At 43.8% G+C, this 15,832-nt stretch overlaps 1 protein-coding gene and 2 pseudogenes across 3 annotated transcripts; 1 reads left to right on the forward strand and 2 right to left on the reverse strand.

Moving 5' to 3' along the window:
* The first annotated feature begins 3,938 nt into the window (after positions 1–3,938).
* LOC133912589 (glucan endo-1,3-beta-glucosidase 1-like) lies at positions 3,939–8,536 on the forward strand. Of its 3 annotated transcripts, none has more exons than XM_062355413.1 (5): positions 3,939–4,172; positions 5,876–5,996; positions 6,761–7,672; positions 7,765–7,792; positions 7,893–8,536. In XM_062355413.1, the coding sequence occupies exons 2-5, from the start codon at positions 5,933–5,935 to the stop codon at positions 8,305–8,307; spliced, it is 1,419 nt and encodes a 472-aa protein (XP_062211397.1). In that variant the 5' UTR covers positions 3,939–4,172; positions 5,876–5,932; the 3' UTR covers positions 8,308–8,536. The 3 variants fall into 3 exon arrangements, with proteins under 3 accessions (XP_062211397.1, XP_062211396.1, XP_062211395.1); XM_062355412.1 differs by having other exon boundaries at positions 5,888–5,996; XM_062355411.1 differs by having other exon boundaries at positions 3,940–4,172; positions 5,882–5,996.
* A 706-nt stretch (positions 8,537–9,242) lies between these two features.
* On the reverse strand, positions 9,243–10,609 carry LOC133910583 (uncharacterized; annotated as a pseudogene).
* Positions 10,610–10,953: 344 nt separating this feature from the next.
* Positions 10,954–15,553, reverse strand: LOC133910584 (uncharacterized; annotated as a pseudogene).
* Between the last annotated feature and the right edge of the window lie 279 nt (positions 15,554–15,832).

Below are 15,832 nucleotides of genomic sequence, written 5' to 3' on the forward strand. Positions count from 1 at the left end.
AAATATACTTTTAAAGAATTTTTCTAATCTTATAATATCTCTATATTTTGAGAGAGAGAGTACAACACATGTGCATCGGTGCATGGATCGGCGCATGTGTGGCCCCCAAGTATGGGCAACCAAAGTTTATTTTCTTCTCTGAAAGTTCCTTTGATCTCAAGCATCTCTCAAAGGCTTTCTGAAGACGATGTGATGCATCATGCAACGCCCCGCTGCCTTCTGGTTTGGCGCGATAATGTCCTTACGTGTCATATTTTCTCATGTCCCCGAGTGCGACTGGATGGGTTCCACGTAACCAAAAAAGTAAAGTTAGACTGATAGATTATCTTCTGTTTGGTTCGAGTTTAAAAATTGATCATGCGTTAAAAAATGACACTGTCTACTACATAAGCTAACACTACTGTAGAAATCTTTGTAAAGACAGTTTAAAAACTCTATGCGGAATGTTTTTTAACCATGTGTGTAAAAGAGTCTATACAAATAATTAGTAAAAACGGTTCAGTGATTACACCGTATGAGCTAGTGAAATAGTATATATATATAGTTTGATATATGAGCCGTCTGAACTAGCGTAGTAAGTACAGATGGCTCATTATCTGAGCCATCAGATTATCTGAAATTCATCTCCATTTGATGATCTGCGTCTCACAACACAAATCAATTCAAGATATAGTAACCTCACGAATAAGTGAGGTACTTGCGCAGGCAGAGCAAGACTGCAAGATCAGATTCAGAACCAAAGAAAAAAAAAGTGAGACACTTGCCCTTCGTCTCATTAAATAATTAGACCACGAAAATCCCAGCACCAACAACTACAGCTAGAGTTAGACTAGACCCTGCTCAAATCCAATCATGCCATATATGATGCAACACTAGATACACAAAAGATAAGAACACCACACCACATGACTAATCAGATCAGATCAGCGCTTGCTACTTCTTGGAGGACTTGGTGGCGACCTTCTTGGGTGCCTTGTACTCGAGGACGGTGGTGAGGTACTTGAGGACGGCAACGAGATAGACGAGGGTGCCGGTGCCCACACGATACGTGTACCAGTCCTTCTTGAAGTAGTGCTCGATGCGGTTGATGGGGATCTGGAGCTCAGCCTTCACGAACCGTGACACCGGCTTCTTCTTTGGGCCGCACAGCTTCCTCCTGCCACCGCCGCCTTTTTAGCTTGCCGTCGGCGCCATCCATCTCATGGGATCTGCGGGGATTTGGAGGTGGAGGAGGGATTAGATTGGTTTTTTTTCGTGCGATTTGATTTGAATGGGCTTCGTTTATAGGGTTTTGGGGGAGTGATTCGTGTGATGTGGGGTTGTCCCTGCTCGATTTGATGCTAAGCTAATGGCGGGGATTGGATTTTAGAGACGCGATCCGTGGGGACGTAGCGGGCCAATTAGGAGCGAGGGAGCGGATAGCCGTCTGTAATAACGTAAAGCGTTCCATCTCCCTTGGCCATTTTCTCAGAATGCTCCTGTTTTTAGATATATATGATATTTGTTTTATCACGGATAACTTCAAATACGATATGTCTATATTAATATTATAGACGGTTCCAAATTAAAACCTTTTGTTCTAAAAGCGTCCAACTATTTCCGGACGCATCTTGTCATCTTTGCATAGATGTCTCTAAAACTATCTGTATAAAAACGTCATACTAAATCATTTCTATAATAGTGCAAAGCACATTTTGGTGAGAAAATCGGCTACCCTGATTTTAGTTGTCGGCATTTTTAGATTGGTCAAAAACCAAACATCATTCTGTTGCCGCAAAGAGGTCGTAGACCAAGTTTTGCTTTGGCTATATAGGAGCACGAATCGAACAACCTCTGACTAGTTATTACAATCAGAATGTGTAGTGTCAGTCATTAGTGTTGCCTAAAAGCGAGATAGATGCTACAGGTATGATAAACATGTTCTGATCGTGTAAGTATTATTGTTGCTTTCGCAAGCTGTCATCAACACCGTACAAATTTCAAATCCTCAACCATAAAAATGGGGGGTGGGGGGGGGGGGGGGGGAGAGAGAGAGTCGTCCAAATAGGTAGGGAGTCCGCGACAGGCTTCAAAATTTCGGCCGAATTTCAGCATATTTTGGTCCCCCGCCCCCAACAAAAAAAATTAGATATTGGGTATACGGGTATTATATTTTGATGAAATTTGATCAAATTAGGATTTTCCAGTCGAAACTTCAGAAGTTTTTAAAGAATACTGGCAGGTCCCCATTTTTTTTTTCTAAACCGAAATCCTAAACCCTGGTTCGCGAAAATCATGAAAGCTTGCAGTAAAATAGTTGAGCCGACAACATCAAAGCTTCCAATCATCAAAAGATGACGCGCGGACAGATATTGTTATAAAAGATCCGCCGACCGATTGAATTGTGTGCATGTGAGACTCCCGTCTGCAATCCAAAGGCAGGACGCAGCAAAGCACTGACTTCCCTCTTGAAGGCCTTATCCGAGAGCCAGCGCTCTTTAGCCATTCTGTCTTTCTGGTGCAACTAGATACAGGTGTTAGCGCAAAGCAAGGCACTAATGGCATAAAGCTCGCCATGGGTTAGTGTTGCGCCGTCACCTGATTTCGAAAAGCAAGCCCGGATTATATTGGCAGACAATGGCATATGCATGGTAATGGTTCGCCTTGGAGCACCAAAAGAGGGGAGGGAGATAGCGCTCAGATCGAGAGGGACCCAAGTAAAGAGAGAAGGGTGAGGACTGAGGAGGATGCTGATCCGATCACGTTTGGTTGGAACTTTGGAAGCTGATGCGGGGATAGGTCACCAGCTCGGAACGGCCGCTGGTCGCCGGATGCGGTGGCTATATTCTGGTTTGACCACATGGGGTTCGGTTCATCTGATCATCTCTCTCTCTGGGACTTTCAGCTCGGAGTTGTACCAACAACTGTCGACAATTGTGTTCGCCTCGGTTTAGAGTTCCACATTATTAGGATTTGTAAGGCATTTCGGAGAGCGAGGATTTCTCTGTGAAAAGAAGATGGTAATTCCTGTCGACATATACTTTCTTGAAACCACCACGCCGAGCCGAAGCAGTTAACTACCGGAAGGCAAAGAATGTGTGTCCTCCCGTCCCTCCTTGATGGGTTCGCCGAACCAAGTCTCCATCTTTCGGCGACGCCGGCGGCAGTCGATACTACGTGGCACGAGTTACCACCTACCAGCTTCTTCCGGCAGCCGCAACCCCGGGGAATAAACTATCGCGAGCGACGAGTTCATACGAGTAAACAGAAATAAAACAAATCGACATCAAAACTACTAGAGGCGAGGCGGACACATGTGAAGCATTTTTAAGAAATCAAATTAAAATATATCTTAATTTACTTTACTTGTCACGAGTGATTAATATTGTTATTTATTTAATTTAATGATCTTCAGTTTTACATGAGATTGATGTGATTTAAATTGATTCGAGGTAGTCCATTGTCAATAATTCTCTAACCTGCTGTTTTACCATGTTGATTTTCAATGGTGTTATTATTTCTATTTTCTTCAAAAAGAGAATGTGTATTCTACCTTGTCTGATAGGGTTGTCCGGTATGTTTATCGTTTTAATACCGTTTTACGCTGTTTATGGTGGCTAAAAAAATTAATGGCTTTTATCGGTCCTATTTTGTCGGTTGGGAAAGTATCAGCGTCGACTTCTTCGATCCAGCTTGAAAGTGGTATTCAGAGTAGCTTAAAATTGTTAGTGTCAGAACCTGTAGTTGTTTTGCCTTTTATTTTATAAATATCTAACTGTACTGTGTTAGTACTTAATCAAATAAAATCATCCATTAAAAAAAAAGATAAGAGGAAGCGGAGCCTTTTTCACTGTGTGTACGCACCACGCACGCACCGCAAAGTCGCCGCTTGGTCTGCTTCTCTAGCTAAGCTAGCACAGCTGTTGCACCGCCTCACCTCTCTCTCTCCCTCTCCAGACTTCACTTGAACCTCCGTGTAACTACTGCCGTCGTTAACGTCCTAATCGCTCCTGCTCTTGTGCGTATAAAGCCAGGGCCTGACCTTCGCCAAGATACACTCTGCTCCTCTGTTGGGACCTGCTGGCTCGGCTCCCTTACCCAACCGAGCATTCCGGTCGAGGCAAGCTTTCGTCCGGGAGAAGCAAAGGCAAAGCTCGGCCTCGGAGGCCAAGTGGAGGAAGCACTGATCCAAGGTACCGGTCTTCCGTTCATGGCTTCCTCTGTTTGTTTATAGACTTTCGTCTTCGTTTCCTTTTCCCTTTTGTTCTCTTCTTTCCCTCATGCAATCCGGGGTATCTTCTTTCTAGCTATGTCCTATTGCGTTAATTTTGACATTGCTCTTTCTGGGCATGTTCTCCTTGTTGTCGTTGGTTACTACAGTTAGTTCTCATCTTTTTGAAACAACTGTTAGGTGTTAGCTCCCTTCAAGAATCAGGATCTCCTCTGTTTCTGTTTAGTTGCTATTTATCCAGCTTCTTAAATTTACCTACAGACTTGACGTTCTTGTCACATGTCTTACTGCTATTAGATATGTTTGGTAGAGTTTTCAGAGCAACTTCCTAGCTAGAATTAGGGGAGCTCTACCAAACAATAGCTTTTAGATTTTAGTTCCCTGAGTAGAATCCGTAGGAGTGATTCTTTGAAATGAACTAGAAATTGGGAAGCTGAAAAAAAAAGCTTCTCCTGATTTACTTCCTACGTAGAATCATTTTCTCTATATATTTTATTTTAGAGAATCACTGAAAAATCATTTTCAGCCACATAATCACTTCCTTTAAATAATCACTCCTTACAGAGAATTTAGATAAGAGAAAGCTCTACTAAACAGATTTTTAGCATACCAACCTAACATGAATTGATTTTAGAGTAAATTACACCCACGGTCCATGAATTTGCTTGGGTCTCTGAAAGTGCAGATTTATGGTCCTTAAATTTGCTAAATATGTAATCTAGATTTAATATCCCCAAAAAAACCTTCGCCTGCTGACGAGGCATCCTTTGTCACCCTCTCTCTCCCCACACGGGTAGCGCTCACATAACGTTGGGTATTTTCGGGATTTTATGCTTAAATGATATATTTAGTAAGTTTAAGGACTTCGAATATGCATTTTAAGAGTTTGGGAATTTGGATGACACATCCGAATAAATTTAAGGATCATTAGTGTATTTTACTATTTTATATGACTTCAAAGATGTAGTTCTGTCGGCAACATATGAACTTTTTATCTCGTTCATTTGTCCATTAGATCTAAAGGCAGTGATAAAAGATTTGTATCAAGGATAATATATACTTGAAGAAAGGCAAATATCCAACAGTGTGTACCGGAGACCATACCGATGTTCAAAACAACGACAAACCACAACAATTAGAGAGAAAATATTTTAAGTTTGGGAGATACAAGTTATAGGATAGTTATAATAACCACTTACTCATAATTAGGTGTTCTAGTTTACCAACCATTTGGATAAACAGACACATCGGTCCATAGCCAAGCGCAGCATACCCCGAGCAACCGCAGCATGGCCAGGTTCGTGGCCAGACGCTGACACGGGAGCATAACAGTGACCAGCGAGTTCGAGCCCATCTTGGCCTCCAACGTTCGTCGCATCTCAATTATTTTTCCTCTTTTCCCGTGACGTCGCAGCGTAGATAGGGCTACTGTTGGTAGGTGCAAACACGATTCGACCTCTGCCTCGAAGCATCTTCAACTAACCTGCCAACCGATCTTGACTGACATGCTAGTTTTGGTGCACGTCTCGCTGGTCCAACCAAGGTCACTGGGCTCGCTGCGACTATCTTTCTCTAGCTTCCAAGAGTGACACGAGCTTCTAACCATCAGATTATCGTATTGTTAATATTATCTCTGCACGAAATTCTGAAATCGTCAGCTGAAAGTTTCAGTTGCAGGAGGTGCTGGAAGAAACCCCGGCTTGGACACCGTGTTATCCGAGGATGTTGCAGAAAAGATGGCAGGGATGCTTCTTCTTGCTCGCCTTCCTTCTCTGCAGTGCATCAGGTACGCTGCGTGCAAGTTCTGACAGCTTTTCGTAAGTCTTCAGTGGCACCGGCTTCCTTCCTCGCTTTTCTTTTTTCTGTCCTAGCTCCCCTAAAAGAATGTTCTTTTCTGTCGGTAAGATTCTTTACTTCACTAGAAATGCATGATCATGTTGAATTCATAAAGTGTGCAGCATTGCAAAGGGGGCTTTTAAGCTACAAATTAAAGGCTAGAGGATATATATGCTCGTGCTTTTCCCCCTTTTCATGTCTTATCTCGACTCAACAAGATCATACGCGACACATGTGCCGTGTCCAAGTTTACCAGTTATCTCCTCATGTTTTAAGGAACTGAATGGTGCAGATGCTATCCTTGTTAAGATAAATTATTTTGATTGGCATATGTAGTAAGTAATCTGTTTTGATTTGAGGCCCTCCACTGAAATACTGAACGCTCTGAGCCATAGCCTGTTTGGTTCCTGGCCGTAATGTCCATCATGTTTTCACTGATGCAATCTTGCAGGCAAATAATTCAACCTTCTACTACTGTAATTAAACAAGATTGATTGCTGGCCTAGTTAATTGAAGGTATAATCATTACTAGGACCTGACAATTCTGGAACGTAATTGCAAGTGCCTGCAGGAAGGAGTTTGCTTAACTGAACCATGACAAACCGATTGAATTTGTTAAGGATACATTCTGCTTTACGTAAATGTTCATGAACTCGACTGTAAGGATCCTCCGCCTTAACTTATAAAAGGTTCGCTATTTTTCATAATTGCCAGGCATGATGTCTTCAGAAAATTCCCCGTCTGAGTTCGCCAAGATTGTCCAGTCTAAGCAGACCAAGCAAGCTCGCGTATGCGAAGCGGACCCCGAGCTGCTGCGATCCCTGGCCGGCAGCGAGTCAGAGGTCATGCTCACCATCCCCAGCGAGCAACTGCAGCACATCGCCGAGTTCCAGGAGGAAGCCGACCTCTGGGTCGTCGCCAACGTCGCTCGGTTCCTCCCGGCGACCAGGATCACGCACGTCCTGGCCGGGGACGACGTGCTGCTCGGTTCCCCCGGCAACGCCTACTTCCTGGTCCCGGCGATTCTCAACCTCCGCTCGGCCCTCGCCGCCGCGGGCCTCGACGGCCGCGTCAAGGTGTCGAGCGCGATGTCCGGGGAGGCGCTGGTCGCTCCGGCGTGGTCCGACGTCGTGGGACACGTGCTGCGGTTCTTGAAGGGGACCAGCTCGCCGCTGTTCCTCAAGTCCCGTCCGTCGGAGTCCACCGACGCCAAGGTCGACGGCGCGTACGCCGCGATGCGCGCGCTAGGCGTCTCGGGCGTTCCCGTGATCGCGGGGGAGCTCGGAGCCAGCGGTGTAGTAGCGGTGTACTACAGCTACAGCTACTTGCTGAGGGGTCATGATCAGTCTGGAGCTGAAGGAGCCAAGCGGCGGTCGCTAGCGACGGGGACGTTCTGCGTGGCGCTGCAGAGCGCGGACCCGGCGGCGCTGCAGGCGGGGATCAACTGGGCGTGCGGGCCAGGCCACGCTGACTGCTCGGCGATCCAGTCCGGCGGGCCCTGCTACAAGCAAAACAACCTGGCGGCGCTGGCATCCTACGCCTACAACGACTACTACCAGAAGATGGCCAGCACCGGCGCCACCTGCTCGTTCAACGGCACCGCCACCATCACCACCAACGATCCCAGTAATTAATCTGATCACAATCTTTTTCTACAGCTTGAGATTAAGCAGCAATGTTCATGAACGCTAATGGTTTCGTGTGACGGCTGGTTTCAGGCTCTGGATCATGCGTCTTCGCGGGAAGGTGAGCCTCAACGATGATCGCACTCTGCATTCTGCATGCACCCGTTCTGACAAGACTCGCAGAGACTTGACACATTTTCGTCTTCTTGGTATGCGTGCAGCTCCATGGCGGGAGGGTCCAACTCGAGCGTGCCGGTGGGTGCGAGCGCTCCGACCAGCCTCACCCCTCCGTCGGGCTTCACTCCTCCGGTCGGCTCCAGCCCTCCGTCGGGCTTCGCTCCTCCGGTCGTCTCAAGCCCACCGTCGTCCGACTTCAGTCCCCCCGCTGTCGGCACGGCCCCTCCCACCGCTTTCACCCCGCCGGCGGGCGGCGGCTTCGGGCCCCCAACCGGCGGGTTCGGCACCCCGCCGTCGTCGTTCGGCCCGTCGGGGACCTTCAACGGGAGCGGGACGTTCGGCGGGGGACCGAGCAGCATGCTCAACCCTTACAACAGCGGGTGCCGCGGCGCCGCCAGCTTGACTGCTCTGTCCGCCGTTGCACTTGCCGTTCTTCTCGTGTCCATGGATGCGATGTGAATTATCGAAGCTCTAGTGGCCAGAGAATCCGTTGTTGCTGCTGTTAGGTAGTGTTTGTTTGCTCGCATGGAAGATGATTCTGTATAGTATGGTTTAGCTGGATGAATTGATTATAGATGAGCTGATACAGATATGATGTTCAGTAAGCTATATAGAATGCTATATATTTATGTTTAGTTGATCGTATGAAATAAGATATCTTATATAAGCTTTTGCTTGGTTGCTTGTACCCTGTGAAGTGGGTTTTCCTCCTCCCTTATTAGGTTGAGCTTACCTTCTCTTCATATGCTATCGTAAGCGGTACATAAATATTGCTTTTGTAAGTAGTAGACCAAATTATTTTGCTTTCTGTTTTGGAATTTGCTATTCACAATGTATTTTTCAGACATCAGGTTTGCTATGATCAGAGTATTCGCTACTGAAACCAGTCCATTTCAGCATGTCTTGGATCAGGTCCTTGCATGCATATTGAAGGAAAAATTGAAGCCAGAGATTGATGCTCAGAATACTATGAAAAAAAATCAAGAATATGTATTGGGAAAATCTAACGATAAAAGGGGAGATGATTAGCTTTCACCAGCCAAGTCAAGAGAAACATCAGAATTTTAGACAATCCAAGCCAAGATTTAATGGGTCAGCTCAACACCACCAGATTTGCAAATTCAAGTCTTCCAAACTTGTTGAAGCACAAGCACAGACAACCTTCCAAAAGACAAGAAGAAATTGTCTAACATGATGATAAAAATTGCACTGACATGATGCTGAAAAAAATGCAAACACATATCATTTTAGAAGAACATAGTAATTACATAGACAGGTCAATCATGAATGAGATTTTGTGTTATAGTGTATGAAGAAGGTTAGATTAGAAATGTGCATCATTCTCTATTGACATCTTGTTTTATAAATTCACATGAACCATCTTTTTGGCTGAATTAGAACATCTCATCATAACACTACATTAGAACAACATATACCATCAGCACAAAGAAGCAACAAACACACAAACATCAACTCTGAATCTTGGTAGCACACAACAGGTCATTCAATGGCCAAACATCCTTCTAACAGTCTTGTAACATACAATAGTAAAGCAAAATGAGAAAAAAATAACTAGACACATCAACCTGACAGTAGCCAAATAAACATCCATAGTATTAGTTGTCAACATTAATACAACTTAGCAAAAAATCATTTTCACCACACTGTAGGCCTGAGCAATGCTCACAACCAACATGAGGCAATAGCCAATAGTACAAAAGGATTTCATACTACGACTAAACATAACCTAGCAACATTACACATAAACAACCAATAATCAAAGCTAGGGATCTATTTCTGCCAGGTGCTTCTTGATGTACCTGGCAACCCATATCATCTTGCTTGACAGAGGCAGATTGTAGAATGCTCTGTTGAGAAAGATTCTCATACAAATATGTGTAATAGTGGTCCAGATGTGCCGCTTCAAATCCTGAAATACTCATCATATTATTGTATAGTCCCTTAGGAACATCAGTGTCCGGAGTTGCCACCTTCGCTATAGCTGCGACTATTTGACCAAGAATTCTGCTCGTCATAGCCACCAAGTCATCATCAACACCTATCTTAGGCCTCTTTGCATGTGGTGGTTTGATACCTGAGCTGTCCCCAGTCGTGTTGCCTGACTCTACTTCCTCTTCATCACCCACTTGTTCATTGGTTGATGTAACACCTGCAGTGGATGTGCCTGGTGATGCCTTATCTGCAGTAATGACATCTAGAGCAAGAGGCCCATTTGGTCCCTTAGCATATGCACCAGTTGCCAAACTATTACCAAAGATAGTCGCCATCTCATATAGTACTCAAATAGAGTGTTCAAGTAGTTGGCATCATCGCGGTGTTCCTGCAGTAACAAAAATACATATAGTAAGCAACACTTCATACTGAAAAGATAGTCCTTCATCATTAAAAGAAATACTAACCTTAATGTGGGCATTATAATACTCTGGCCCAAGAATGATAGTGCAAGTATTTTCATCCCAAAGAGCTTCACTCAAGTTCTTCAGCTTTTCAATCTTTGCATATATCCTTTTCACTTTCTAAGGTGGTTACTAATCCGTTAACCGGTGACAGCAACAGAAAGGTTCTCATTCAAAGCTCTTGCACAACCATTGAGATGAATTTGCTTGAAGCCCGATGAAGTTTTTGTGCCACTTGCCACAAGCTAAGTCAAGTAGGTAAGTATAAAGGTTGACATTGCATTTGTCCATACAATCTGCCCATCGCCACCTGCCATGTTGTCTCCATTTTGTTCTTGGTTCATCTCCTACCAAGTAGTTTCCATACAATCCCAAATAATTTATGAATGAACAACAATTTATGAATGAACAAGAATTTATGAATAAACAAGAAGCTCTCAATGAACAATGATTTATGAATGAACAACAAAATGTCTCATGAATTAACACAAACATACATTACATGGTCCACAACTTAATTAATACATCAAATATGATAATAGAAACAAGATGAAACAACACAATATGAACACAAAATTAATGGCCATAGTAGTTTTGACGGTCTGCCCACATTCTCTCAGAAATCAACTGCCTCTTGTCAACCATGAAACTATGCTCATTTTCTTGATGCATTGTTGTCCTCTCGGGGTTAGGTGTCAAAATGTTCTCCGATACAATGAGAGTTTATTAGAGAAATAACCCAGTTGTGAATGATGCAAGAAGCTATGACAACATCGACCTGAGTACGGAAAGGGAAGAATGGGATGTAATCGTTAAGAACTTTGAACCTCCTCTTAAGTGATCCAAAGTCACGCTCTGTAATCACACATACAGAAGAGTGCCTTAGATTGAACAACTCCTTCTCATTTTGCACATGATTAATCCCCTACTCATTCAAGTGGTTCCTTATACCTCAAAAAGGTGGTATGAACACAGGTTTAGCTCCATATCCAGCATCAACTAGGTAGAAGTTTCCTAAGATATTGCGAATATAGTGATTATATTGGTTATAAAAAACTGGTAAGGGCATAAACTTCTATAAAACAATTCTGTTACCTTCAGGGACTCAAAGGCCATTCTCATGCTCTAGTGTATCAGCTAGAACAACAACATCATGTGTTGTCCCCTCCCAACCCGCCAAGACATAAGTGAATTACAAATCAAAATCTACAACCGCCATCACATTTTGAGTTGCAAATGACTTTCTACCATGGAAGGCTAGCTCTATAGACTTACTAACAGATGCTCTTATATGTGTTCCATCAATAGCTTCAATACAATCCTATTAAAGTTAACACATTAAAAAATCAAACAGCACCTACAAATACGACACCATACAATTATATGTTACAAAAATCAAGTGACTTACCTTAAAATATGGATCCCATCTTGGGTTCCCTGCAATTTTGGTTGGGGTCTCAAGGAAGGTGGCTGAATAAGATTATTTCTTAGCTCACCTATGGAATGGAGGACTAGTCTAAAATATAGGCTAACTATTTCGCTGGATCTATTGAAATTAGTACTCATCATGCTATACCTAAGGTTGTGTCCAACTGTATTAGAAAACATGGCAACTTGTTCCTCCATGCATGCATGTATAGTGTCATGTAGCAAATAGCATTCCCTCACAACTTGACACAACTTGAAAAAAGTAGCTCTCTTATGCCTTATTGTGTTAATACAAGTTGTATCATCCCTGTAAATTTTGTTATTTAGATAGACAATCCTAATGTTATCTCTCTCCTCTGTTGGACCATAGGTAATAGGTTCTCTCCTATTTCATAATCTACTTAGTGGCGTTAGCCAATGGCCAAAAATCGTGAAGAGGAAAACACCAAGAGAGATCAAGAAGGAAGAGGAACGAAACGAAGGAGGAAAGGGAGGAGGAGGAAAATTGGTTTATCCGTAGGGTGACCTCGATTTGGGAGCACAACTAAACCGAAAGCCACAATAGTATAGCCTATATTTCTTATTCAAAACATTTAAAAATTTGATTGTACAAAAATATATGTCTTGTGTCATATGTACTAAGAACTGAAACATCACGACTGGCATAACTCATAACTCATATACTACTTTACACACTCCATATAAATGACTCCTAAATACCCTATGTCCCTCATATCCGACCGTACATATCCAACCTGACATTTACATGACCAATAACTCCTCAATAATGAAGAACATAAGTTGTGATTAATCCCTGTATAATCACTAACGCTATGTTGGTTCCTTGTATGAACTAGTACATGTACCAGGTGATCCAGGATATGAGGACAACCTAGTGTTTGGTTGGTCGAATTGCACCATGTCATCTAGGATGAGCTGGTACATTTTGGAATATTCATTGTAGATCTTGTACCATCTTGTGCGGCGATTTTGGTCGAACGAGCTCATCCATGATGGAATATACTGAGGCCCAACCATTCTTCTCACCCCGTTGTGCCTCGCTCACCCTTTGAACTACTGTCGCCCAGCTCACAGGTCAACCAGGTTCCATCAGATCAGCTCATCGAGTTGTCCCGCAGCCAGCACTAAAGCAAGGCTGGCGACACCAGAGCCGGTACCCCTCCTCCCCTAAAGCCTCCTACCATCCCACCTCCCCTTGTTCAGTGCTCACCTCTCGCCTTGATCTATGGTTTTCAGAACATCCTAGGTGTGTTGTACCACGGAGTCATGCCTTCTTCGCCAGCGACTCCCCCGTCCTCCTCTCCATTGTCAGCAACCGCATTATGTCCACTGACCTCGCTGCCTCTTCCTCCCTCAGTCTCTTCTTTGAGTCCTCTTCCAACGTCACATGCTGCCACTGTAGCAAGCTGTGAGGTAGTGTGTATCTACTTTTGCCATTTTTTCAGAATTTTTGGTGCTTGTTCTTGGTAGATATGTGAGGTTTGTCCGCATATTTGGCACAATTTGGTAGATCCATAACATATGTGGCTTGTAGATCCGTTATAGTGTGCTGTTGTTTCAAACTTGGTTTTGTGTTGTTGTTGGCAAAAAAAAAAGATAGATGCTGGCTAATGAATTGCATATGGTTGTTTTCAAGAGATCGTATCTATGCAAGATGAGCATTCCTAGCAAGTTAAGGCACACTTCTTCGGAAACCAAAACAATTGTTAGGCTATACTTGTACGAAAACAAGTGCATGCATGCCAACTATCAGTGCCGAGTATTTTATGCTGGTTAAAAAACCGTCAGTGAAACCGATTTTCAACCGGCACTGTTAGACCTTTTTGTAGTACTGTTTCTATTTAAAGTTGTGCTATCTATATTTTGCATATGTCATGGGGTGTGAGAGATCAAGATGAAATTTGCCCCTCCTTAATAACGGAAGAGATATCTCTGGGCCCATTGAGGTAGTTGGATTGAGAAAGTGCATAGTCATGTCAATATGGTTTAAGAGTTAATCATGATGAATCCACTACTTGTGATTTTCCAAATTGGAGAATCGAAATGAAGCCCTTTTTTGCTCAGTCTATCTGGACCCTTTTGTATAATAGGAATTAATTCAAATATAATAGGTATTCCGTTTCGTCTAGGAATAGTATTTCCTACCGATCCATGTCATTCTTTGTAGTATACTTGACAAAGCGGGAGGTGTAGCCGCAATAGCACCAGTTTTTATATCTCTCTTGGCTTTACATTTTTTAAAAGAAATGTATGTACGCAGTTCAAGTTTTCGACCGATTCACCAACGAAAAAAATACTAGAAAAACTAAAATGGAAATTTTTAAAAAGAAGATGAAATATGGATAATTTAATAAAAGAAAATAAAGAGAGGAGACACATTGGATATTTTTTTTTATAGTAATGAACATTGTAGCAGCTCTGGCACCTATTGATTTAGCTCCTTCTAACATGTCGAGTCGATTCCGGAAATGTTAAACAAAAGTTTTTCCCTCGCATCTCGGTCACTTTTACTTTTTCGTTATTTCGTAATCCCCAGGGTATGATACCCTTTAGCTTCATAGTGACTAGTCATTTTCTTATTACTTTGGCTCTTTCATTTTCCATTTTTATAGGCATTACGATCGTTGGATTTCAAAGACATGGGCTTCGGATCAAGTGAATGGTCGAGCTATCACAAGAGTGGCATGTATCTCGTCTTGAGCTTGACTGGTATCGTGAGGCAAAGGGATCGGTGCATGTGTATATCAAGGTTCAGCATATATGATCTTTATGTATACTCGGGAGTCAACATATCCTGCGAGGGACTGCTATTGACTTCTGTTTGGAAAGATTTTTAGAGTCGTAGCTGTTTGTATATGAACCTAACGGGTGACACACTTAATGGATTGGAACAAAACATGCGAATTGAATTCATATATGGGTTTGATTGGATTATTATCCCTAAGGTATTAGAATTCTAAAGGGCTTCCAACATAGAAGGCCATTAGTGAGCTCTATATAAGGAGAGGCATGGGGTGGGGTGTGCGACGGAGAGCCACTCCGAAACCCGAGAAGCAACCCTCCACATGATCTACTAAAATCCTAGTCGTGCATGTGGTACTAGCACATCGACACTCGGTGATTCTGCCTAGTACATGTGGATACCATAGAGGCGCTAATCTCGACATGTAAATCTTAACGCCATGGCTCGACTGGTCGAGGACCTACTCGGCTGGTCGATATACTTGCTCAGTGCTGGTCGCAGAACGTGACATGACCAATCAGAGCTTGTCGATGATGCGACAAATCTGCTCGATGCTGGTCGAGGAACTAGTCAAGGAGCATGACCACCTGCTTAGAACTGGTTGAGGAGCATGACCACCTTCTCAGAGTTGGTCGAGTAGCACGACCACCTGCGTGAGGCTGGCCGCAGACCTGATCAAGAAGCTATTCGAGGAGTTTGACATGCACGACATTAGATCGGTCTACTCCAACTCTAATTCTGTTGTACTGCTCATCAAGTGGTAACGATCTATGATCTCCTACTTATATGGTTTCCTGAGTGAATGTGGTAGAAATTTTTTGTTTTAGGCTAGCGTAGCCAACCTGTTCCCCAACAGGAGCATGGCGAGGAGGGCGACGGCATGGAGGAGCACAACGGGGAAGAGCTCGGTGTGGAGGAGCTTAGCGTGGAGGAAGGCGATGGCATGAAGGAGGGCGATGACATGGAGGAGCTCTGCGTGGAGAAGCACGACAAGCATGCGGTGACGGCAGCAAGCGCGCCAGCCGGATACACGGCCGTGGAGGAAGCGAGGTGGGGATGGTGGAGAGCGTGAGGCGTGGGGCGGAGGAGGGGTCATGCGCACTTGGAGTAAGGGGAGCTCGGCAGCGGGAGCGGCGGCGGCAGTGGGGGCGGGGGAGCGGCGGTGGGTGCGACATTCGAGTCAGCTCGATTCCGACCTGGCTTGGATGCCGCCCCTGCCAATTTTCTCTTTTTTTTAATCTCTGAAAAATGCAATTGTGCTGGTTGAAAAATTGACAATGAAACCGTTTTTCAACCTACACTGATATGTAGTTATGTAGTAGTGCATGACAACTACTTTATCGTCATGAAAGTTGTTATGTTCTGTGCGCAACCC

The sequence above is a fragment of the Phragmites australis genome, chromosome 3 (assembly GCF_958298935.1).
Source record: "Phragmites australis chromosome 3, lpPhrAust1.1, whole genome shotgun sequence".
Taxonomy (NCBI): Eukaryota; Viridiplantae; Streptophyta; class Magnoliopsida; order Poales; family Poaceae; genus Phragmites; species Phragmites australis.

Coding starts and splice junctions, on each gene's coding strand:
- LOC133912589 (XM_062355413.1), top strand. CDS start 5,933: ATGTTGCAGAAAAGATGGCAGGGATGCTTCTTCTTGCTCGCCTTCCTT. Junction 5,997..6,760: donor CCTTCTCTGCAGTGCATCAG/GTACGCTGCGTG, acceptor CATAATTGCCAG/GCATGATGTCTTCAGAAAAT. Junction 7,793..7,892: donor TCATGCGTCTTCGCGGGAAG/GTGAGCCTCAAC, acceptor GTATGCGTGCAG/CTCCATGGCGGGAGGGTCCA.